General features: G+C 40.5%; 1 protein-coding gene across 6 annotated transcripts in view; it reads left to right on the forward strand.

Annotated features, from left to right (window-relative positions):
• The window catches only part of SPPL2B (signal peptide peptidase like 2B), a 62,779-nt gene that overhangs the window by 12,443 nt on the left and 23,404 nt on the right, over positions 1-26,932 (forward strand). For all 6 annotated transcript variants that reach the window (XR_005010256.1, XM_036757399.1, XM_036757381.1 and 3 more), the window contains exons 2-5: positions 2,882-3,001; positions 19,178-19,360; positions 20,945-21,034; positions 22,100-22,239. Coding sequence is in view for 5 of the 6 variants with exons in the window: in XM_036757399.1 (XP_036613294.1) it covers positions 2,882-3,001; positions 19,178-19,360; positions 20,945-21,034; positions 22,100-22,239 (533 nt within the window). In the remaining variant the exon portion in view is untranslated. The remainder of the gene's footprint in view (positions 1-2,881; positions 3,002-19,177; positions 19,361-20,944; positions 21,035-22,099; positions 22,240-26,932) is intronic.

Consider the following 26,932-nt stretch of genomic DNA (forward strand, 5'->3'; position numbering starts at 1 on the left):
ATGAGAGAGAGAGACAGAGAGAGGTGTGTGATAGACTAAAATAAAAAATGAGACACACATTTGTACATGATTGGTATGGGAATTAGTTTTGTTTGACTCCATATTCCTCAGAGGGAAAGAGGAGGTATGAGGGAGGAAAAAAATAAATGCTTGACAACTGAAAATAAAATTAATTGAAAATGAAATTTAAAACTGTCCGGTCAGAAAATTGCCTTCTATTTAAAGAGGAAGATGTGGTGAGTATTTCTGTAATAAACTATTCTTCCCAGCAAATGTCACATAGGCCACATACTAGTTTGTGCAGACCGCTAAAGCTTCCTTTGGGAGGTGGTCACTGAGGCTATTGCTGCCATGCTGGCTTTCTTCCCTGGAAGCACATTAGCAATTTAATTTGAAAAACAAAATAAATGTAACCTAATTTCAGCCTCTGTTACCTAAAGTAGGAGATACCTACATTTAAAGGCAGAAAAAAAAAGTCAGTACTCTCATAGATAAACAGTCTAGTAGTGATTAGAAGAAGCTCTAAGCATCACAGAAATCAGAGTTGGAAAGAACATTTTGCCATCTAGCTGTCCTAGGGGAAGCCCCAGTTGAACCCTCTTGAAGTCAGCTAGGTCTTAAAAGCCCACATTGGCCTGCATTTGTCCTGAGTGCTGTCCTCTCTGTTGATCCTCTTTATTTGTCCTTTCTGTGGTATCCTCCTTTAGCTTTCACTTCCCTAATGCCTTCTTCTACCTTCCTTAATTACTCCTGATTCTCCCATCTCTTGGGCTTGCTTAGACTTCAAAAACAGAAGCTCACTGAGTAGTGAAGCATGGGTTGATTTCTCCTAAATAGCATACCTTAGCTGTGTTTCCTTTCGTACCATCATCTCTAAAATCAACTTTAGTGATACATAGAATAATATCATGGAATCATAGATCTAGAGCTAGAAAGGAACTTGGATCTATTTAGTCTAATCCCTACATTTTCCAAATTAGGAAATGGAGGCCAGGGAAGTTGTGACTTACTCAAGGTCACAGAGAGTGTGCCAGAAGCAATATTTGAACCCAGGTCCTCTGACTTCAAAGACAGTGCATTTTACATTGTGTTACATTCTGCCTCCCAAACTTAGTCTTTCACAGTTTTTTTGGTATTAGTGTTCCACATACATTTTCGTTGAATCATCTTATTGATACCAGAAGTTTTGTTTACTCTTACCTGGAGCCCAACCAAGAGTTGGAAAGGAAAGACTTTTCAGATGGACTGCCTGGTCCACTTTCCTGATCCTAGCAAGATGTAAACCTGAAAACAGTTAGAGGGAAAAGGTAACCCTACCTGGTAGGTATTTTGTTAGACATTTTCCTACTGTAGAGGGGAATAGGGAAGGGTTGAACTGAAATTTATGGAAGCCAAATGACATTCCAGTTGCTCTTGAGTAGGTCTGACTTTATTATTTGATGAACTGTAAATTTACAGAACATTTGTCTTAACCATACTCAAATATTAATGTAAAAAAACATCTCAAAGGCAGTGATAAATAGTTTAGGAGCTTTGTTGTGATTCGCTTCCGTATCATGGGTAATATTTGACATCAATGCTTTACACTTGTGATAACCAGTAAAGGATTGTGTTTCTTGGGTCAATAATGCGACCTAAAGTGAAATATTAGACTGAAAACTGAGAAGCAAAGAGGGAGTCAGCTCTTGAATTAGTAGTAGTGTCAGACTCAGAATCAGGGAGACCTAAGTCTGACTGCATGACCTTTGGCAAGTCACCTAACTCAGTTTTCTCATCTGTAAAATGGGGATGATAATAGCACCCTGAGTCACAGAGTTGTTGTAAGAATCAGATGAGATATGACATGTAAAGTACTTTGTAAACCTTAAATTGCTGTATAAATGTTAGATACTGTTATTTACAATGTGATTTCACAGCGACTTAAGTGAAGAGAAATGAACCAGTTTATCTCAGATCGCCGTAGCTAATGAATGCAGAGTCCAGATTGGATCTCAGATGTTCTGATAAGAAGCACTAGGGAAGACACAAGAAGTATCTAGTATAAGGTAAAGTGTCCTGGCAGGGAGAATGTGATACGGTGGAAAGAGCACTGGATTTGGAATTGAGATAGCTAAGTTTGAATGTCAGCCTTACTGCCCACCACCTCGGAGACTTACTTTCTCAGTGTTTGACTTTCCCCTTCTATAAAATGAGATAATTGGGCAAGCTGATCTTTGAGGTCCTTTCACTATATTTATCTACTATGTGCAGATGCTGAGGTGGTCATAGGCAGTGTGGCATGGTGGATAGAGGACAGTTTTAGTTAAGAAGTCCTGAATCAGTCCTGCTTCTGAACATGTTTTCTGTGGAAGTGTGGACAAATCACTTAACTTAGACAGTGCCCCAGGTAGCTCTCTCCATACCATAAGTTATGGGTAAGATCTTCATTAGTGCCAGGAGCTTCTCCATTGAGAAGTCTCAATTCTGGAGTACAGTCACAAATCTGGGCCTACCCAGAAGGTGCCAGAAATTGAGAAACTTACATCAGTAAATGTGAAGTATGCTCACAGGGGCATTTGGGGAGGGAGCAGGTATAGGACACAACGAGAGGTCTGCTGTAACAAGTGGCCCTTGATCTGAAGTCTTAAATGTTACTAGGGATTCCCAGAGGCAGAGATAGGTAGAGGGAACATTCTAGGCATGGCTCACAGCCAATGTAAAGGTAAGGAAGTAGAAGGTAGAATGTCCCATACAGGAAATAGCAAGTGGGGCAGTTGGACTTGGAATAGACTGGATGACCGGGAATGGCCTGTGTTTGTGTGTGACCACGAGTAATTTGAAGGTTCATTGCCTGATGCCTCCTGTATCTTTGTTCTCTTAAAACTATCTCTTATGGTTTCAGGTGACCTGTGAGTATGGAATGGTCCATGTGATCGCTGAGCCAGGGACTGGCAAAGAAAAAGACTACTGTATACTGTACAATTCCCAATGGGCCCACTTGCCACCTGGCCTCGGCAAAGCAGTAAGTATTTGAATGGGGCATCAGATACTCATTTGTGCCATAGGTAGTCCACAGGCCTGAGTGGTCCTTCTCATGGGACCTCTAGTGCTTTTACTGGACTTCAGAAGGTTCTCTGTTCCACTTGCCTTTGATTCCTACTCATGTTGGAAGCATGCCCTCCAGTGTTGGTGTGTGTCATGCAGTTAGCCAGTTTAGAAGTTGTACTTCATTAAAGTCGAGAACAAAACCAGTTAGGAAGTTGAAACGTAAAAATCATAGTTATGGAATTATATTATCTTTTTGTTAAGAAGACCCTGAAGTTCATCTTGCCCAGCCCCCTCATTTAAAAATGAAGAAAATGAAGCCTATAGTGGCATAGTGACTTCTCTAATATCATACATTGCAGACCTGGAACTAGAACCCAAGTTCACTGGCTCTAATTTTAGTGCTTTTTCCCATTATACTGCATTATACTGTCTGCTTAGGGCAGTTTTCTAATCCTGAAGTTGGGAGACCAGGTCCAGTCCATTGACTTGCTCTGTGGTATTGGGCAAGTAAGTCATTTCTGAACCTCAGTGTCTCTAGCTATAAAATTGGGATTGTAATACCTGCTAGCCCTTGAAACAGTAAGGCAGTAATAACAATGTAGATGATAATTGTCAAAATGCATATTTAGTTCTGTATTGCAAAGTGTACGAGACTCTCCACATAGAAGGTAGAAGAAGTAAACCATTTATTCAGACGCCAGAGAACTATATCCCATGACCGAATGCTCAACTCCCACAGCCAGTCAGTCCACTTCATCATAACAGCAAGGAGCTCAAAACATTCGATACAGAATATCACGACATGGAGCCTCAACATGCCAAAACCTCTACAACCCCCTGTTGGAGTCTTCCCAAAGGCAAACTCACAGTACAGTTAAGTCATCCTCTTCAGTTCTAGCAATCAGGAGGGCAGCCAATAGCAGCAAACACCAGCAGCCATAACTGCTCGCACTCGCTTGCTCTCTCTCACTCTCAGCATTTTCTGTGACAAAACTTCCTTTTCCTGTAAGGAAGCTCTTCCCACCATGTAACTTAGGCTTCCTGTGACATAAGCAGGTCACATGTTCCACAAGACTTTGTCCTGGGCCACTTTGTTTTCTCCATCTTCTCCCATGGATTTGGTTATCATCTTCTACGCTGATGATTTTCAAGTCTGCTTATCCATACTTAACCTCTTTATTGACTTCCAGTCTTACATGTCCAAAACCTAGCTGATTATCTCTTCCCACAAACCTTTCCCCCCTTCCAAACTACCTTATTACTACTGAGGGGACAACCATCATTCTAGATGCAGGCTGGTCTCATAGGTGTCATCCTCAACTCTGTACTCTCACTACCCCTCCCCTCCATTTCCATTCTGTTACCTGTCCATTCCACCTTTGCAGCATCTTTCAGAAAGTCCCACTTCTTTTCTCTGACACTGCCCCCGCTCTGATTCAGGCTCTCATCACCTCATGTCATTTGTTTTGTCACTCATCTCAGTTGAACTCTGTTCCTGAATGTTTGTAAATATGCAGGGGGCACCCCCCCCCTCCTGGGAAATAGTGTTCAAAAGAAGATGTAGGTTACTGTGATTTGTCCCAGAGTCACCATGCACCCCAGGTGAGGCTGCTTAGTAGTTGTATCTAACGGTAGTTAGAAGACTGTTATGGTGGAGGGAATACAGTAGTCTCCCAGTGGGTCTAGCCTGGCAACTGGGTGATAGAGCCAGAAATTGAGTCTGGGAATCTTTTTTAACCCCAAGGTCCTTGCCCTTTTGTCTATATCATGATTAATATTCCAGAAGATGGAAAGAATAGAGAAAGAAGATAGGGAGGTGAGTTAGGAGGCTATTATAATAGATAATGAGGTACTGAACTGGGAGAAATAGGAGTAGAAAGAGAAGGACTAGGGGACAGAGCCAAGATGGAGAGTGAAAACAGGGACTCAATTGAGCTTTCCCCCAAATCCCTCCAAATTCCTGTAAAAAATGACTATAAACAAATTCTAGAGCTACAGAACCCATGAAATGACAGAGTGAAACAAGTCTCCAGCCCAAGACAGCCTGGATGGTTGCTGGGAAAGGTGTATTGCACTAGGCTGGGAGCAGACCTCAGCCCAGCTTGAGCTGCACCAGCACAGATCAGTCCCAAGCAGAGTGGGCGGCGCAGGCCTCAGGGCACTGAATCACTGAGCTGTGGCAGTTTCCAAACTTTTCAACCTACAAATGCCAAAGACAGCTTAGCAGCTCAGTGGGAAAACTCTTTTGGACGTGGGTGAGAGAAGGGGGTGCTTCAGCCCTAGGGCAGCGGCTGCAGCTTCCGGAGCTCTAGGCCCATAGACATTGGGGGGCATTAAGCAGTTGTTTAGAGCAGGAGTGCACGGGTCTCTTTGCTGGCACTGAGGCAGGATTCTCTTGCTTTGCCCTGCTTGGATCTGGATCACAGTCCTGGATGGCTGTCCTGTGGTGAGGAGGAGCACTGGTGTGGCAGAGCTTGTGGTGGGTGTGGAGAAGGAGTCTTCCTGGTAGTTACACTGCAGAAGAGAGTGCTTAAGATCACTCACAGACCAGAGCACAGGCCAAGAAAGGAGTAAACACCTCTCATTGGATCATACCATCTCAGAAGAACTGAAAATTTACAGGTCCCTAGAAGTAGCTCTGAAAACAGCAGCACAAAACCCCTGAAGCTTGGGACACAGCGCTCTCCACTCTGGAAGAAGTCATACCTCAACAAAGAGCTCAAAAGTCAAGTAACTAGCTGGGAAAATGAACAGACAACATTAAACACAAACAAACAAACTCAGACTATGGAATCTTTGGTGACAAAAGACAACAAAGCCAAAGATCCTACATCAAAAGTCTCCAAGAAAAATATGAATTGGTCTCAGGCTATGGATACAGCTCAAAAAGGATTTTGAAAAGCAAGTAAGAGAAGTAGAGGAAAAATTAGGAAGAGAAATGAGAGTGATGCAAGAAAATCATGAAAAACAACAGTTTGCTAAAAGAGACCCTCCCCCCAAAAATACTGAAGAAAATAACACCTTAAAAAATAGACTAACGGGGGGGGGGGGGCGCGGGGCAGAGCCAAGATGGTGGCTGGTAAGCAGGGACTAGCGTGAGCTCCATACCGAGTCCCTCCAAAAACCTATAAAAAATGGCTCTGAACCAATTCTAGAACGGCAGAACCCACAAAACAGCAGAGGGAAGCAGGGCTCCAGCCCAGGACAGCCTGGATGGTCTCTGGGTGAGGTCTATCCCACACGGAGCTGGGAGCTGGGAACGGAGTGGAGCAGAGCCCAGCCTGAGCGACGTGGACCAACCAGACCAGCAACCAGGCAGAGCATGCCCTAGCGCCCTGAATCAGTGAGCTGCGGCAGTTACCGGATTTCTCAACCCACAAACACCAACGACAGCGGAGAAGGTTAGTGGGAAAAGCTGCGGGAGTGGAAGGAGTTCGAGGTTCGGCTTCCAGCCCCGGGGGAGCGGAGGTGGGACAGCCAAGGCTGTTGTTGCTTCCGGTCCCAGGCCCACCTGGTGGGAGGAATTCAGTGGCGGATCAGAGCAGGAGTGCCTGCAGCCTGCTGAAGATCTAAGCCCAGTCCGGGTTGGGGGTTGGGGAAGGAGCAGTGCTGGTGTGGCAGAGCTGGCACCTCCCCCCCAAACGTGGAACATAGAACTCTCTAGTCTACAAGCACTGAAAAACTCAAAGGTCAAGTTAGTTGGCTGGGAATATGGCCAGGCAGCGAAAACGCACCGAGATTCAGTCTCAGACTTTGGATTCTTTCTTTGCTGACAAAGAAGACCAAAACATACAGCCTAAAAAAGTCAATAAAATACAAGAGCCTACACCAAAAGCCTCCAAGAAAAACATGAACTGGTCCCAGGCCATGGAAGAGCTCAAAAAGGATTTGGAAAAGCAAGTTAGAGAAGTAGAGGAAAAATTGGGAAGAGAAATGAGAAGGATGCGAGAAAACCATGAAAAACAAATCAATGACTTGCTAAAGGAGACCCAAAAAAAATACTGAAAAATACACTGAAGAAAACAACACCTTAAAAACAGACTAACTCAAATGGCAAAAGAGCTCCAAAAAGCCAATGAGGAGAAGAATGCCTTGAAAGGCAGAATTAGCCAAATGGAAAAGGAGGTCCAAAAGACCACTGAAGAAAATACTACTTTAAAAATTAGATTGGAGCAAGTGGAAGCTAGTGACTTTATGAGAAATCAAGATATTATAAAACAGAACCAAAGAAATGAAAAAATGGAAGACAATGTGAAATATCTCATTGGAAAAACCACTGACCTGGAAAATAGATCCAGGAGAGAGAATTTAAGAATTATTGGACTACCTGAAAGCCATGATCAAAAAAAGAGCCTAGATATCATCTTTCAAGAAATAATCAAGGAGAACTGCCCTGATATTCTAGAGCCACAGGGCAAAATAGAAATTGAAAGAATCCATCGATCGCCTCCTCAAATAAACCCCAAAAAGAAATCTTCCAGGAATATTGTCGCCAAATTCCAGAGCTCTCAGATCAAGGAGAAAATACTGCAAGCAGCCAGAAAGAAACAATTTGAGTATTGTGGAAACCCAATCAGAATAATCCAAGATCTGGCAGCTTCTACATTAAGAGATCGAAGGGCTTGGAATACGATATTCTGGAGGTCGATGGAGTTAGGATTAAAACCTAGAATCACCTACCCAGCAAAACTGAGTATCATGCTCCAAGGCAAAATATGGATTTTCAATAAAATAGAGGACTTTCAAGCTTTCTCAGTGAAAAGACCAGAACTGAATAGAAAACTTGACTTTCAAACACAAGAATCAAGAGAAGCATGAAAAGGTAATCAAGAAAAAGAACAAGAAAAAGAAATTGCAAGGAACTTACTAAAGGTGAACTGTTTTGTTGACACTCCTACATGGAAAGATGACAAGTATGATTCATGAGACCTCAGTATTAGGGTAGCTGAAGGGAATATGCATACATATATGTTTTTATATATATATATATATATATATATATATATAGGTGAATGTGTATGTATGTATATATCTACGTGTGTGTGTGTGTGTGTGTGTGTGTGTATATATATATATATGGAGAGAGAGTGAGTGGACACAGTGAGTTGAAGATGTAGGGAAGATATCTAAAAGAAATAAAATCAAATTAAGGGATGAGAGAGGAACATACTGAGAGAGGGAGATAAGGAGAGATAGAATGGGGTGGATTATCTCACATAAAGGTGGTAAGAGGAAGCAGTTCTGTGGGAGGAGGGGAGAGGGCAGGTGAGGGGGGAATGAGTGAACCTTGCTCTCATCAGATTTGGCCTGAGAAGGGAATACCATACATACCGAATTGGGAATCTTACCCCACAGGAAAGAAGAGGGAAGAAGATAAAAAAAATGGGGGGGATGATGGGGGTGGAGGTAGTCAAAAACAAACACTTTCGAAAGGGGACAGGGTTAAGGGAGAAAATTTAATAAAGGAGGATGGGTTGGGAAGGAGCAAAATATAGTAAGTCTTTCACAATATGAGTATTGTGGAAGGGTTATACATAATGATACACATGTGGCCTATGTTGAATTGCTTGACTTCTTAGGGAGGGTGGGTGGGAAGGGAAGAGGGGAGGGAATTTGGAACTCAAAGTTTTAAAAACAGATGTTCAAAAACAAACAAAAATGTTTTTACATGCAACTAGAAAATAAGATACACAGGCAATGGGGTGTAGCAATTTATCTTGCCCTACAAGAAAGGAAGGGAAAAGGGGATGGGAGGGGAGTGGGGTGACAGAGGGGAGGGCTGACTGGGGAACAGGGCAACCAGAATATACGCCATCTTGGAGTGGGGGGAGGGTAGAAATGGGGAGAAAATTTGTAATTCATACTCTTGTGAAAATCAATGCTGAAAACTATGTTAAATAAATAAAAAAAAAATAGACTAACACAAATGGCAAAAGAGCTCCAAAAAGCCAATGAGGAGAAGAATGCCTCAAAAACCAGACTTGACCAAATGGAAAAGGAGGTCCAAAAGCTCACTGAAGAAAATAATGCCTTAAAAATTAGAAGCTAATGACTTTATGAGAAATCAAGAAATTACAAAACAGAACCACAAGAATGAAAAAGTAGAAGCCAGTGTGAAATATCTCATTGGAAAAACCGCTGACCTGGAAAACAGATCCAGGAGAGACAATTTAAAAATTACTAGACTACCTGAAAGCCATGATCAAAAAAAGAGCCTAGATATCATCTTTCAAGAAATTATCAAGGAAAACTGCCTTGATATTCTAGAACCAGAGAGAATCCACCGATTGCCTCTTGAAAAAGATCCCAAAAGGAGAACTCCTGGGAATATTGTAGCCAAATTCCAAAGTTCCCAGGTCAAGGAGAAAATATTGCAAGCAACCAGAAAGAAACAATTGGAGTATCATGGAAACATGATTGGGATAACACAAGATGTTGCAGCTTCTACACTAAAGGATCGAAGAGTTTGGAATATGATACTCAGGAGGTCAAAGGAGCTAGGATTAAAACCAAGAATCACCTACCCAACAAAACTGAGTATAATACTTCAGGGCAAAAAATGGATTTTCAGTGAAATAGAGGACTTTCAAGCATTCTTGATGAAAAGACTAGAGCTGAATAGAAAATTTAACTTTCAAATATAAGAATCAAGAGAAGCATGAAAAAGTAAACAGGAAAGAGAAATCATAAGGGACTTACTAAAGTTGAACTGTTTACATTCCTACATGGAAAGATGATATTTGTAACTCATGAGACCTTTCTCAGTATTAGGGTAGTTGAAGGGAGTATACACATATATACGTATACATACACATACATGCACACAGCGGGCACAGGGTGAGTTGAATATGAAGGGATGATGTCTAAAAAAATAAAATTAAGGGATGAAAGAGGAATATATTGGGACAAGGAGAAAGGGAGAGATAGAATGGGGTAAATTGGGGGTGGAGCCAAGATGGCCACGTGAAAACTGCATCTTACTGGAGCTCTCTTACACGTTCTCTCAGATTCCCCAGAAAAGGGAATCTGAGCAGATCTGAGAGAGTTAGAAGCCGCCAGCAGTCTGAGTGGGGCAAATTTCCAAGCCAGGATAGTCCGAAAGGTCAACGGGATGGATCTGTAGGCTGGGAGAGTGCTCGGCGTGCAGAGCTGCACTAGACAGCACCAAAGTGGAAGCAGCTGCAGAAACCAACCAGTGAGACAGGCTGGGAGCCCAAAACCGGCGGAGATCCCCAGGCCTCCCAACACAGGACGGGACTCTGAGGCAGCAGCGCAACGCCTCTGGCTGTGAGACATCTATTCCTGAGGCTTGCGGCCCAAAGGATTGAAGCGCTCCTTCTTGAACTTCGGGGAAACGTAATGGCCAGGTAAACAGCTCTAATCCCCCCCCCCCCCCCACCCCAGAGCATTCATCGTTGGGGGAAAAACGCTGCAATAGAGGAGACAGAAATGGGGCTTCAGTGGCCAAGCAGTGGGAGTTCCTGAGTCCCAGAGGGGCAGAGCCATCAGGGGTCAACACCAGGAGCCCAGACATACCCTAGCACCCCCAGGAGAAGTAGCAGAGACCCCAGCATAGACAACAAACAGCTAAGACCATTGCTGAAGAGCAACGGGACTGGAGAGCAGCCCCAGGGGAAAAGGAGAATTCAGGTAGCCAGACCCCTCCACCATACCTCAGGAAACTGAAGGCTATAATACACAAAGCCAGTAAATAGACTCACAATCCCCAGAATGAGAAATCTGGGACAGAGATCCCTGAGCCCCAAAAGCAGAAATCCATTGTAAAGCCAGGAAAAAGCTAACCAACATGAAGAGGAACACGAAAAAAATGAGGACCATTGATTCATTTTATGGAGACAGGGATGATCAAAATACCAATTTGGAAGAGGATAGTATTGACACTATACCCACATCTGATACCTCAAAAGGAAATGTGAACTGGTCTCAAGCCCAAAAGGCATTACTGGAAGAACTGAAGGAGGATTTTAAAAACCAAATTAGGGAGGTAAAAAAAAAAAATGAAAAGAAAAAAACTGATGAAATCAACTCTTCGAGAAAAAAGATCGGTGAAATGGCTATGGAGATTCAGAATCTAAACAGAGAAAATGACACCCTGAAAGGTAAAATCAACCAATTGGAAAAGGCGACTCAAAAGCAAAATGAAGACAGCAACTCATTAAAAATTAATAGTTGAGCAAGTGGAAACTAATGACTCTAATGAGGCATCAAGAAGTAGTAAAACAAAATGTAAAGAATGAAAAAATAGAGGAAAATGTGAAATATCTGATGGGAAAAACAACTGACCTGGAAAATAGATCCAGGAGAGACAATCTAAGAATTATTGGTCTACCGGAAATCCACGATGTAAAAAAAAGCCTTGACAGTAGCTTTGAGGAAATTATCAAAGATAACTGCACAGAGATCCTAGAACCAGAGGGTAAAATAGTCATCGAAAGAATCCACCGATCACCCCCTGAAAGAGACCTCAAATTGAAAACGCCAAGAAATATTGTAGCCAAACTTCAGAATTACAAAGTCAAGGAGAAAATATTGCAAGCAGCCGAGAAGAATTCAAATATTGTGGAATCGTAGTCGGGATCACACAGGATCTCTCAGCTTCTACATTAAATGACAGGAGAAATTGGAATATGATATTCCAAAGGGCAGAGGAGCTGGGACTACAACCAAGGATCAACCAGCTAGCAAGACTGAGCATAATTTTTCAGGCAAGGAGATGGACATTCGGTGAAATAAGGGAATTCCAGACCTTCTTGATGAAAAGGTCAGAACTCAATGGAAAATTCTATTTTCAAACACAAAACTCAAGAGAGACATAAAAAGGTAAACAGGGAAAACCCCCCCCACAAATCTTATTAATCAATAAGGGCAAGTTATTTACATCTTTATGTAGGACTATATCATCTTATGTATGTTTTATATATATATGTATGTATGTATATATATGTACGTCTATATGTCAATCTTGACAATAGTACAGTTATTATGATAATTGAAAAGGGATACACATAGTGAATGTCTGTATAAAATAACTGATATAAGGATAAAAACCATAATTAAGAGATGTAAAGGGAGGGTTCTGGGAGAAGAGGTAAGGAGGTAGTAGAAAAGGGTTAATTACATCAAATGAAGAGGCACAAAAACACATTATAGTAGAGGGAAAAAAGGGGAGGGAGAAGAGCAGTATTTGAGCTTTACTCTCAACGGATTTGGTTCAAGGAGGGAATAAAATACCCTGATAAGTATAGAAATCTAACTTGTCCTACAGGCAGTAAGAGGGGAAAGGGGGAAAAAAGGGAGGGGGGTGGTCAGAAGGGAGGGAAGAAGTAGCAAGTGGTAAGGTAAGGGAGGGGAATCAAGAGGAAGTGTAAACTGAGGAAGGCAGTGGTCAAAAGCAAAACTTTGAGTAGAAGGGGAAAGGGAGAAATAAAAACACAAACGGGGAAATAGGATGGAGAAAAAGACACAGGTAGTAATTATAACTGTGAACGTGAATGGGATGAACTCTGCCATAAAACCGAAGCGGACAGCAGGATGGATTAAAAACCATAATCCTACAACATGCTGTTTACAGGAAACACATTTGAAATGGGGATACACACCAGGGTAAAGGTAAAAGGCTGGAGTAAAATATATTGTGCTTCAGTTAAAGTAAAAAAAGCAGGGGTAGCAATCCTAATCTCAGACAAAACAAAAGTAAAGATAGATCTAATTAAAAGAGATAAGGAAGGATACTACATCCTGCTAAAAGGCACCATAAACAATGAAGCAATATCATTGTTTAACATATGCACACCAAGCGGTATGGCATGCAGATTCTTAGAGGAGAGGTTAAGGGAGTTACAGGAAGAAATGGACAGCAAAACTATAATAATGGGAGACATCAACCTCCCCCTCTCCAAACTAGATAAATCTAACCTCAAAATAAACAAGAAAGAAGTTAGGGAGGTGAACAGAATTCTAGAAAAGGCAAATATGATAGACCTCTGGAGAAAACTGAATGGGTATAAAAAGGAATATACTTTTTTCTCACTGGTACATGGCACGTACTCAAAAATTGACCATGTACTAGGGCATAAAAACCTCACAATCCAGTGCAGAAAGGCAGAAGTAGTCAAAGCAACCTTTTCAGATCACGATGCAATAAAAATTATTTGTCATAAAGAGTCATGGAAAAATAAGCTAAAAATTAACTGGGAGCTAATTCTAAAGAATGAATGGGCCAAAGAACAAATCATAGAAACAATTAATAACTTCATTCAAGAGAATGACAATAATGAGACAACATAACAAAACTTGTGGGATGCAGCAAATGCAGTAAATGCTTATGTGAATAAAATAGAGAAAAAGGAGATTAATGAATTGGACATGCAACTGAAAAAGCTAGAAAAAGAATAAATTGAAAATCCCCAATTAAATACCAAATTAGAGATACTGAAAACCAAAGGAGAGATTAATAAAATTGAAATTAAGAAAACTGTTGAATTAATAAATAAAACAAACAGCTGGTTTTAGGAAAAAATAAAATTGATAAACATTTGGTCAATTTGATTAAAGATAAAGAAAGACGAAAATCAAATTACCAGTATCAAAAATGAAAAGGGTGAACTCACCTCCAATGAAGAGGAAATTGAAACAATAATTAGGAATTATTTTGCCCAATTGTATGCCCATAAATTTGACAACCTTAGGGGTATGGATGAATATCTACAAAACTATAAATTGCCCAGGTTAACAGAAGAGGAAGAAAAATTGCTAAATAACCCCATCTCAGAAAAAGAAATTGAGCAAGCCATCAATGAACTCCCTAGGAAAAAATCTCCAGGGCCAGATGGTTTTACATGTGAATTTTATCAAACATTTAAAGAACAATTAATTCCTGTACTTTGTATACTATTTGGGAAAACACGTGAAAGAGTCCTACCAGATTCTTTTTATTACACAAATATGGTACTAATGCCTAAACCAGGAAGAGTCAAAACAGAAAGAAAATTACAGACCAATTTCCCTAATGAATATTGATGCAAAAATTTTAAATAAAATTTTAGCAAAAAGATTGCAGCAACTTATCACGAGAATAATACACTACGGCCAGGTAGGATTTATCCCGGGAATGCAAGGCTGGTTCAATGTTAGAAAAACTATCAGCATAATTGATCATATCAACAACAAAACTAGCAGAAACCATATGATCATCTCAATAGATGCAGAAAAAGCCTTTGACAAAATACAACATCCATTCCAATTAAAAACACTAAAAAGCATAGGAATAAATGGAGCCTTCCTTAAAATTATAAATAGCATCTACCTAAAACCATCAACAAGCATTATATGTAATGGGGATAAGCAGGAAGCATTCCCAATAAGATTAGGGGTGAAACAAGGATGTCTGTTATCACCCCTACTGTTCAATTTGGTACTAGAAATGGTAGCTGTAGCAATAAGAGGAGAAAAAGAAATTGAAGGAATTAGAATAGGCAAAGAAGAAACTAAATTATCACTTTTTGCAGATGATAAGATGATTTACTTAGAGAATGCTAGAGAATCAAGTGAAAAACTACTTGAAATAATAAACAACTTTAGCAAAGTTGCAGGATATGAAATAAACCCACATAAATCCTCGGCAATCCTATACATTACTAACAAAGCCCAACAGCAAGGGATAGAGAAATTCTATTCAATGTTACTGTAGACACTATAGAATATTTGGGAGTATAACTTCCAAGACAAACCTAGGGCCTATATGAACATAATTATGAAACACTTTTCATGTGAATAAAGTCAGATCTAAATAAATGGAAAAATATCAGTTGCTCATGGTTAGGCTGAGTTAATAAAAATGACAGTTTTACCTAAATTAATATATCTATTCAGTGCCATACCAATCGAACTACCAAAAAATTATTTTACAGAGCTGGATAAAATAATAAAAGAATTCATCTGGAAGAACAAGAGGTCTAGAATATCTAGGGAATTAATGAAAAGAAATGCTAAGGAAGGTGGCCTAGCCATACCAGATGTTAAATTGTACTATAAGGCAGCAGTCGTCAAAACTACCTGGTACTGGCTAAGAAGCAGAGTGGTGGATCGGTGGAATAGGATAGGTGCACAAGACACAGTGGTGAACGACTGTAGCAATCTACTCTTTGATAAACCCAAAGAATCCAGCTTCTGGGCTAAGAATTACCATTTCACAAAAACTGCTGAGAAAATTGGAAAATGGTAGGGCAGAAACTGGGCATAGACCAACATCTTACACCATATACTAAAATAAAATCAAAATGGGTTCATGATTTAGGGATAAAGACTGATACTATAAGCAATTTGGGAGAGCAAGGAATAGTTTACCTATCAGATTTATGGAAAAGCAAAGAATTCATGACACAATAGATAGCATTACAAATGCAAAATAGGTAATTTCAATTATGTTAAATTGAAATGTTTTTGTTTAACAGAGCCAGTGCAACAAAGATTAGGAGGGAAGCAGAAAATTGGGAGACAATTTTTGCTACTAGTGTCTCTGATAAAGGCCTCATCTCTAAAATATACAGGGAACTGAGCCAAATTTATAGGAATACAAGTCATTCCCCGATAGAGAAATGGTCAAAGGATATGAACAGGCAGTTTACAGAGGAAGAAATTAAAGATACCTATAGGCATACGAAAAAATGCTCAAAATCACTACTGATTAGAGAAATGCAAATCAAAACAACTCTTAGATACCACATCTCTCCTGTCAGATTGGCCGAAATGACAAAACAGGAAAATGATAAATGCTGAAGAGGATGTGGGAAAATTGGAACATTGTTACATTGCTGGTGGAGTTATGAACTGATCCAGCCATTCTGGAGAGCAATTTGAAGTTATGCCCAAAAGCCTATAAAAAACGTTCATACTTTGGGACCCCGCAATACCACTTGTAGGGTTGTATCCCAAAGAGATCACACAAGTGGGAAAAGGACCCATATGTACAAAAGTATTTGTAGCGGATCTTTTTGTAGTAGCAAAGAATTGGAAATCAAGCGGATGCCCATCAATTGGGGAATGGCTGAACAAGTTGTGGTATATGAAGGTAATGGAATACTACTATGCTATAAGAAATGGGGAAGATACGGATTTCATAATAACCTGGAAAAACCTACACAATATAATGCTGAGCGAGGGGAGTAGAACCAGGAGAGCATTATACACAACCACAGATATATGGACTCTGTGATAACTAACTCTGATAGATTTCGCTCTTCTCAGCGATACAAGGTACAAAGACAACTCCAAAGGACTCATGATGGAGAGGGGTATCTATATGCAGAGAAAGAACTATGGAGTCTGAATGCAGATTGAGGCACACTTTATGCTTGCCTTTCTCCCCTTTTTTTTTTCTCTTTTGTTTTTGTCTTTTTTTGTTTGTTTGTATGTTTGTTTTGGTTTTGTTTCTTCTTTCCCATGATTCATTCCATTGGTCATAATTCTTCTTTACAACTTGACTGTTGTGTAAATAAGTTCAATGTGAAGTTATGTGTAGGAGATATATCAGATTCCATGCCATCTTGGGGATGGGGGGAAAGAAAACCTGGAACTCAAAGTTATGTGGAACTGAGTGTTGTAAACTAAAAATAAAAAATCTTAATTATAAAAAAAGAATGGGGTAAATTATCTCACATAAATGAGGCAAGAAAAAGCTGTTATAATGGAAGGGAAGAGGAGGTAGCTGAAAGGGAATGAGTGAACCTTATTCTCATTGAATTTGGCTTAAGGAGGGAATAACATACACACTTAATTGGATATCCTACCCTACAGGAAAGTAGTGGGGAAGGAGATAAGGGGAGGATGATAGAAGGGAGGGCAGATTGGAGGAGGGGTAGTCAAAAGCAAACACTTTTCAAAAGGAACAGGGTCAAAGGAGAAAATCGAATAAATGGGGAATGGGATAGGATGGAGGGAAATATAGTTAGTCTTTCACAACATGACTATTATGGAAGTGTTTTGCATAACGATACATGTATAACTTACATTGAATTGCTTGCCTTCTCAAGGAAGGTAGGTGGGAAGGGAAGAAGGGAGAGAATTTGGAACTCCAAGTTCCAAACAAATGTTAAAAATTGTTTTTACATGCAACTGGGAAATAAGATATACAGGCAATGAGGTATAGAAATCTGTCCCCCTACAAGAAAATAAGGGGAAAGGGGATAAGGGTGGGGGGGAGTGGGGTGATAGAAGGGAGGGCAGACTGGGGAAAGCGATAATCAGAATACATGCCATCTTGGGGTTGAGGCGGGGAGGGTTAGAGATGGGGAGAAAATTTATAACTCAAAATCTTGTGGAAATGAGTGCTGAAGACTAAAAATTAAAAAAAGAGGACTACAAATGATCACGGTGGCTCTCTTGCCCACTGGCAATAAAACATTAACCTACATTTCTGGCCTAATTTTATACTCCCATTTCCATTCTCTCCCTGCCATTCTTCATTTCAGCCAAACAGGACAAGTTGAGTGGGAATCCTATGGGAATTTTTACTTGAGGTTGATAATTTGGGGGTGTATTTTGTATGATGGATAATTTGTGAGTCACTTCCTGGAAACAGAGTAACTTTTTAGTTCTTGAAAGAAGTTGGAGTGGTATGGATTCATGGAAAAGCTCCTAGGTTCATAGTTAAGAGACCCAGTTTTTGGCTCTGACTCTGCACCAGGCACACAGTGATCACTTCCCATTTTGGGATCTCAGGTTCCTCCTTTGTGAGATGAAGTTGTTTGACTAGATGATTTTTTAGCTTGACATTTCTGTGACTCTTAGTTTCTCTTATTTCCTCCCTTGCCTCTGATTTCCTTCACCACCCCACCCCCAAACCAGAGATTATCCTTTTGAAGTTTGGAAGAAATAAAAGTTTATTCAGAATAAAAGTAAGTCCTTCTTAACACAATAGGTAGTAAACACTACCTTCATTACCCTCGGAGGTGGTAGACACTGAAATAGAATCAGAGGCAAACTATTGGTTTCAGTGGAATGAGACAGTTCTTACACCCCCACCTCCAATTAGTTGTCAAATCCATGACATTTTCCTGCTGTGATATCTTTTGAATGCATCTCCTTTTTATCCCTCCTGCCATTAATCCAGTTTATGCCCTCATTATTTCTCATTTGCAATGCCATAACAGATTTCCTAACTAGCCTCACTGCTTCTTGTTTCCCCTTTCTGATCCCTTCTTTACACTGTTGGTTGTAATCTTATTACACAAATCTGATCATGTCTCTTTGCTCAGACATCATCAATGACTCCCCATTGCTTACTGAGTGAAGTACAAAAAAAGATCTGTTCAATCCCTCCATAGTTTTAGCTCCTCCCTACATTCCCAGTCTTAGTTCCCTTCATGCAGTTTTATAGTTAAGCCAAAGTAGTCTACTTTCTGTTCTTTAATAGTATCCTGTCCTTGGATCTTCCAGTCCTATCCTCAACTTATGCCAGTCTCCACCTGATGAAATTCTTCCTTTCCTTCAAGGCCTCGTTTAGGTAATATTTCTTCCATGGAGCCTTCCCTGGGCCCCCCATCTAGAATGATGGCGCTCTCTCTCTCTCTCTCTCTCTCTCTCTCTCTCTCTCTCTCTCTCTCTCTCTCTCTCTCTCTCTCTCTCTCTGTCTCTTATGCAGTACAGCATTTACCACATTCTAACTTGTATTTCTATTTTGCCACTAGATGTTAAGTTCCTTGAAGGCAGGGACCATATCATTTTTCATTTTCATATTCCCACTTTCCAGCATAGGAACCTTATGCGGAGTTGATGCTTAATAAATGTTTGTGGAATTGAATCTCCAAACACAGAGGCTTAGAGGCTAAGGCTTGTGGAAGTGAATTTAGGCTGGGATGGAGCTAGAATAATTTTTTAATTGATTGAGCAAGCATTAAGTGTCTATTATATGCAAAGCACAGTGCTAGACATAAGTAGGCATCGATTATGACAAAATCCCTGCCCCCTCTTCTTTTACAGAATTCCTGCCACCCCCCCCCAACCCCCATGAGAAAAGGGTATAAGGGAGTTTATTTCAGGAAACTGCCCAGCCATTTCCCAGTACAAAACCTTGTTTTGTGGGTTGGGCTATGTTACAGAAACAGACTCATTAACACCTTTTTCTTTTCAGTCTTTGTTACAGCTTCAAGACCAAACAACATCTGTCTTATGTTCTCAATCTGATGTCCCCAGTGGGGGATTTAACAACCGAATCCCTATGGTGTTGCGTGGAAACTGCACCTTCTATGAGAAAGTGAAACTGGCCCAGATGAATGGGGCACGCGGGCTGCTAGTAGTTAGCAGAGAAAAACTGGTATGAAATACTTCCTTCATCTCTCTTGCTAAGATAATGCTAAAAAATCACTGTTTTTACTTAAACTGTTGAATGAGGGAAAGAACTTTTTTTCTGAAATTATTCATTCCTTAGTAGCTACACTATTTCAAGTTGTATTTCAGTTGATTAAACCTTTTATTTTTGAGTCAGATAAGTCTGTTTAGCAAAGATTCTTAACCTGGGCTTCATGGACCCCTTGGGGGTTTGTGAATAGATTCAGGAGCAATTTGGAAGGGAAAAATAAATTGCATCTTTTTCAATATAATCTGTTTTCTTCATAACCCTGTGTGTTTTATTTCATGCATTAAGAACATTATTCTGAAAAGGTGACCATAAGTTTCACCAGAATGCAAAAGGAGTCAGTGTGATGAGAAAAAAGGTTAAGAATCCCTGGTTTAGAGTAACAAATTGGAAGTTTCCCTCATTGGGGTGAGTGAACTACTATCACAGAAGTACCAATAAATAAAAACAAGGACCCATCTCAAATTGGTGAATGGGTGGTCTAGCATGTGCTAATAATGAATAGATCTACTTTGCCCAGAAGTGTCTCTATCATTGCTTTTCATAGCATCTGAAGTTCCACCATTAGCTACGGGTGTTGGGAAACTTTTGGGCTTCAGGTGTCACTTCAGAAGTGCCCACTTCAATGGAGAGGGGAAGGGGACTGAACCTTTTGCACCATTGTCAGCTAATACCTCGTTGGGGATTGGCTAACAGTGAATGAGCTAAGAGAAAGATGCTTTTGAAAGGGCCCCAGGACAGGTTTTGATCAGGTGCGTGGGCCAGCCACTCTCCACAGTTTTCCTAAGGGCAGACATGGTCTCCATTACACTCTAAAGAGGGAGTTGTGGCCAGGAAGATGCTTGGGTAGATCTGTCTGGGATACTGCATTATCTAGGGCAGAAACTTTGCTCTGAGGGAGGAGTAGGAGAATAACTTGTATGCTTGGTTGCAGGGTAGCCTGCTTTCCTCTGTTAGAACTGCACAAGAAATTTGGGTTCCTTAACCTCTGTCAGTTCCCTTATCAGTGTTTCTTAATGTTTTTGATACTTGGGCACAAAACAGAAAAACTCAGTTTTATGAATGAATGGAAAAGTCTTGTATTAATTAATAAGTCTTTATATGCACTAAGCACTGGGCATATAAATGCAAAGGAAAGATCATCCCTGCCTTCTAGGACCTTCTATTTAAAGGGGAGGACAAACACATGTAGAGGAAAGGTGGTCAGGGAGATGCTGCTGCCCGTTTCAGATTCAGTGGCACAGTTGCTTATGGTTCTGGACCTAGACAAGGGGTGGAGGGGATGCATAGTAATTAGAGAAGTGAAAAGGTATGTACAGGATAGTTGATGAGGCTGGAAGAGATGGCTGGAGTCAGGTGAAGTGAAATGTGGTAGCTGAAGCCCTCCTGAAGGTAGTGGTCTAGAAGAGGCAGGTGCTAATCAGAGCATTTGAGTCCCAGGGCAAAAGTTTCTCCAAGACAGTTGGTATGGTCAGGGAAAAGATGGCCAAAATAATTTTCTCTGTGTTTTGGTTTTTTGGTGTATTTTTTTTTTGTACCCAGGTTCCTCCAGGAGGCAACAAGACTCAATATGATGAGATTGGTATTCCTGTGGCCCTCCTCAGCTATAGAGACATGCTTGACATTGGCAGGGTAGGCACTTTGCTTCTTTTGCCCAGTGTGTCCTGAAATTCTCTCTCTAGAGAAGTGTGAAAGTGTTCAAAGTAGGGGTTTGAGTGTCCTCAGGAAATAAGCCATCCAGAGCATCAGTTTCTCATTGCTTTCAATCCAGCTGGTTGGTTCCTAATGTGTGAAAAGTAAAAGTCTTATTCAGAAGCATGCACTGACATCATTGCTGCAGCAAAGCTATTTGAAATGCTAGGCACTGACATTGTGGCCACCCAAGACTACCTCAGTGTTCTACCCCACATTATTTTCTGTTCTGAAATGCAGCTGTTTGGAGACGAGAATCAAAGCTACCAGTGAAATCTTAAGTTCCTCAAGAAATCTTTGTTCTCATCTATAATTTAAGAATTTGTTTCATGGGCTGGAAAGATTTCTACCAGTCTGAGAAATAATCTGCAAGCCTTTTAGATAGATGAAGTTCCCTCTGCAATCCAGAAATATGTAGGTCCTATTTTATTTTTTAGTTCCCTACTCCAAGAGAAGAATGGAGGTAGTTTAATCTTCAAGATTTCGCTTCCCTTTGAGATCATTGTGGTAGTTACAGCAGTGTTGTAACAATGCACTGTGAAAGACTTGGATACTCTGACCAATGCAGTGATCCAAGAATTGTGATGAAAAATGCCGTCCACCTCCAGAGAGAGAACTTCAGACTGGATAATTATAGTATATTATAGTGTATGTATATTATATATAGTAATATAGTATATTGTAGTAAATTATGGTATAATTTTCTCACTTTTTCCTTTCTTGCAATATGGAAATTTTTTTTGCATTTCACATGTAATTTGATATCATTTTGCTTGCCTTCTTGGTGGAGGAGGAAGAGAACTTGGGATTCAAGGTTTAAAAATAAGGAGAATGCTCTAAACAAATCAGTAATAAGACTTAAAAAAATTTTCATTGCCCTTTAAAATAATAAGGTACTTTAGTTGCCCCTCTGCAAGCAGGTTAGTAAACTGAAGGATAAGTTTATTTAGGACTTAAGGGAAAAATTCACATTGTCATTGAACTCTGATGTCTTCTCTGAGACAGACTTTTGGTCAGTCAGTGAGAGTGGCAATGTATGCCCCCAAGGAGCCTGTCCTTGATTACAACATGGTCATCATCTTCATCATGGCTGTGGGGACAGTTGCAGTTGGAGGCTACTGGGCAGGAAGCCAGGATGTGAAGAAGTAAGTATTCTGAATATGTAGGTACTGTGTTCCCTGGGTGGGGCCCAATCCTCACTGGTCCTAGAATTAATAATCCAGTCTGAAGGGTCAAGTTTTTATAGATGTTTTCTAAGGCAAAAACTGAAGAAAATCAGAATACCCCATGAACCATCTATGGGGGAGGGAATCTGAGGGTTTCAGAAGAGCATTTCATTCATCTGAAGTTGATCTGGCTTGCAATTACCCCAATTTTTGCTGAAGGCACAAACCTCTAGTCACCTGGATCTATACCACTCTTGATCTTGGAACTAAATGGAAGAGGCTCAAAGAGCCCTGGGTTCAAATCCTGCCTGTATTTCTTCTATTACCCATGTGACCTTGGGCAAGTCACTCCACCTCTGTGGACCTTGGTTTCTTCATCTGGAAAATGAGGGGGTAGTATCTCTAAATTTGGGACACTAAGTTAGTTTGTGTGTGCTTGAGATAATTATGATGAAACTCTCATACCAACGTCATGTGCTTTTTTTTGGGAGAGTGAAGTGCCATAATAATTTTCATTTTTAATATAATCATTTTTTAAGCTTGGGTTAGTGTGGTATAGTGGAATGAGTCTTGCCCTTAGAAGAGCTGGGTTTGAATCCTGGGTCTTAACACTTTAACTCTGCAAGTAAGTTCTCCTCTCTGACCTTCTGTTACCTCATCTATAAAAATGCATGAAATTGATTTTTTGGTACCCAGGTGCAAGGCTAATTGGCATTTATCCCTTTTGAATTGCTTCTTATTAGACCTGAGAAAGACCTTAACTTAAAAAGGCCAAGGTCTCCCAGTGCATCCAGGGCCATCTCCATTTGTCCTAATCTATATCTTGCCAGTGGACCCAACTGGCTCCAGGGAAGAAAGTGAGGCTGCATAGCCCCCCCTCACTTAAATCTAATTCACTTGCAAGTCACGAGTGTCATGATCATCTTCCAGAACAAAGGACGACCATCACCACCACCACCACCACTACCAACAATAACAATTAGTTCTATAGCTTATCCTAGATCCTTTTGTATCCTGATAGTCATATCTACCGTGCTAGCTTTCGTTTCAACTGCAGAATGACAAAGTATGCCATCCGTGTCTTTATTCAAATCACTGATAAAAAGATTAACATAGGGCATCCACATGTCCCCGGGGCACTCCAGTGGAGACCTCTTGCCAACTTAACATGGAACTATTAAAAAGTAGTTTTTGAGTCTGGCCATCTAACCAGTTACAACTCCATCTGACTCTGTTATTGTCTAATCCATGTATCTTCATCTTCAGCACAGGAATCATGTGAGACGCTTGTTAAAATCTAGGTAAACTGTATCCATAGTACTCCCTGCATCTGCTAGTAATAATGCTTTCCCAAAAAAGAAATTAACTTAACCTGCCATGACCTGTTTTTGATGCAGCCATGCTGGCTTTTTGTAATCTCCCCCTTCCCTTTCTTGATATATGCCAAACATTACTTTAATGATCTTTTCTAGAATTCTCCAAGGATTTGAAATTTAAGCTTACTGGCTTGTAGTTTATAGAGTCTTCTCTTCCCATTTTTGAAAATTTTGACATTTGTCCTTTTCCAGTTTTGGGGTTCCTTTCCTGTTTTCCATATCTTTCAAATATTATGGACAGTGCCTTGGCCATCACATCTTCCACTGCTTTGAGAACCAGGGATGCATTTCATTGGGACCAGATGACTGGAATTCTTCAAGAGCAGATAGCAACTCTCTTACTCTCTCCTTTAATCTTGGACATTAGCTCCCTATTAGTAATTTTTGTTCAGTCATTTCCAGAAAACAGAAAAAGAAAGAGTATTAGATCCAGATAAAACTTGAGCAGCTCTACTGTTATCACAACCCCATTCAGTCCAAGCAAAGGTCTTTGAGTGTTTTTTTTTTCAGTATAACTTTTAAAAATAAATAAAACAAACCAGAACCCCCTTTTCATTGCCCATCCCTTTGCCAGGCTTAGCTTATTTTAAGCTTCATCATTCCTGACTATTTTTATAAGGCTATGCCACACTTTCATAGTCATTTTCTGCTATTTGGAATTGCTTTTATCGTCTGTATATTTCCTTTTAAAATTTAAGTTTGTTGGAAAGGTCCCACATCTGATTTCCTCTGAAGGCATTTTACTACTTCTTCTTACTTCTTACTTGTCTTACTTTCTTCTGAATCCCTTGAAGTCTGCTTTCATAAAATCTAGAGTGCATGTTATAGTGTGCCTAGATTTCTTAACCTCCTTTAGCTTGAACCTTAAAATGTGGTCAACTTCCCCCCAAGGTTTCCGTTTTTCCCACTCTAGCAACCGGTTCTTCTCTCTTGGTGAGAATTAGATCCAGAATAATTCTCTTTTGTTTCCTCTACTTTTTGAAGGATAAACTATCACAGCTTCTGTGAGTAGAAAAGGAGCTGCCCACTGGGGACCAAACTGGAACTGGTCCTGCCTGCTTGCCTTCCTGCCTTCCTTCTTTCCTCCCTTCCTCCCTGCCTTCCTCTATCCCTCTCTTCTTTCCTCCCTCCTCCCCTCCACTTAGAGTATCACTTCCTTACCTATGGGTGCTCTGCCCAAAGGGAATGTAAAATTTAATCTCTGAAACTTTTTTTTTCTTTCTTAAGAACCAGCCTTAACTCCAGATTACTCTGGCTCCCATTAATTGGCCAACAATAGGTCCCAGGCCAAGCCCTACTTGGTCATTATTTGGACCCTGATTGGCTCATAATGATGAAATAGCAATTGTTTCTGTTTCGGTCAGAAACCTTGAGGGTCTTCTCCTAGACAGATTTTTTTTTTTGGACTAGGCAAAAAGGCCCTTTTCTCCCTCATTTCTTACCTAGCCTTTCAAGCTTACCTAGCTTGAAAAGGCCAAGGTCCTCCACTGCATCCTGAGCCATCTCCAGTCGTCCTGATCTACATTTGTCCACTGGACCCAGATGGCTCCAGAAGAGAAAGTGAAGCTGGTGACTTTGCACAGCCTTCCCTCACTGAAATCCAGTTCACTTGGATGTCATGGCATGACCTTCCTGATGTCATAGTCCTCTTTGAGAACAAAGGACAGACAACCAAGGTCACGTAAGCAAGTCAGGAATTTATTAGCTGCTCTGCTATTGTCAGAAAGAGCTCTAGCAGATGTTTGGATAATTGAAGTTCCCCATCACTACTATCTCATGCGTCTGTATTAGGTTTGTGATCTATTTCCCAAATTTCTCATCTGTTTGTGATTTCTGTCTGACTGGCCCAATGCTCCAGTGATAAAATTACTTCTATTTCTCTTTCCTTTGACCTTGACCCAAATATTTTCCATCATACTTTCCTCCCTTTTTAATATACAGTGCTACTCTCCTTCTCTAACCTCCCCTCCTCCAGACCTCCCTTTCTCTGTTCTTTTGCATAAGGTATATCCATCCAGAGTCAGTCATGTTTTCATGGGTCTCAATTGATACCTCCTGTTTGTTGCTTAAACTTTGGGCATTTGTGAAGAGACGTTTAAGATCTTATGTGTTTTACTGCTTGCTCCCTTTCTTGTATTTTGTTCCTTGTGAATTTTTAGGTCTGTCACCACTCTTCTTCCTTCTTTGTGGCCACTCTCCATGGTACTTAGATATACACAAGCAGATATACACAAGCAATCTTCTCTCCCCTAGGGGGGCCCCCTCCCAATCCTTTTTAGTTTAAGGCCACAAGACACTTGGCAAACATATTATCAGCTTTTGTTATATGCCTAACAATTCTATCCTCTGGCCAGGAATTTGTCAAGCCTATATTGTAAGCCAGGATTCAAAAATGCAAACCACCTTCTCAGACGCTACCATCTTCACTAGCTATTCACTTCTTGAATTAAATTTTCCTTTATGCTTCTTTTGCCTTCACTGGACAACAGTGGGGAAAACACATCCTTGCCTCTGTGGTCTATGGTCTCTTGCCCAAGACTTCATCTTCATGGATTAGATTCTTTCCAGTTGTGCCCCTTAGTGGATGATCTCTTCTATGATAGCTTCTGTTTTTCTGTTATATCATTCTTGGGAAGACAAGCAGCTTCTTCCTCATAGACTCCAACTCTCTTCTCTTCAGGAAGAACTCAGAATCTACATATAAGCTCTAATTGTATAGCTGTACTTTGCCTTTGTGTAATACATCTCCATCAAGACCTTTCCTTTAAGACTCAGCTCAAGTATTCCCCTTTTACATGAATCCTTTCCTGATTCACCCAAATTGCTGGTGCTTTCCTTCCCAGAGCTACCTTGTATTCATTTTGCATATATTATATATTTAGTTTCTCCTGTTAGAATGTAATGTCCTTGAGGGCAAGGTATATTTAATTTTTGTCTTTGTATCACTAGTGCTTAGCACCACTAGTTAATTATCAATTGATTAATTTTACTATTCTGAAGTCTCCCATTCCTCTTCCTTCTTGGAGGTTCATGATGTCTCCTTGATAAAGCATTCTTCCATGTTGGTACAGACTCCGTCTGCTTGGAGGAAGGATAGTGAATCTGTTAATAACTAGATATTGGCTCTCCTGGAGTATTCTCTTCTATGGGTCAGGAAAAGGGGGAAACTAATAGATTTGATAACTCAGGCTGGAATGAATTCTCATATGGAATGTGCCCCCCTCCTTGTTAATTTCTCCCTGCTCCTGGCATTTCTTCTGCCTGTGTTGTGAGGCTCTTGAATAGTATACATTAGA

The sequence above is a fragment of the Trichosurus vulpecula genome, chromosome 1 (genome assembly GCF_011100635.1).
Source record: "Trichosurus vulpecula isolate mTriVul1 chromosome 1, mTriVul1.pri, whole genome shotgun sequence".
NCBI classification, from domain to species: domain Eukaryota; kingdom Metazoa; phylum Chordata; class Mammalia; order Diprotodontia; family Phalangeridae; genus Trichosurus; species Trichosurus vulpecula.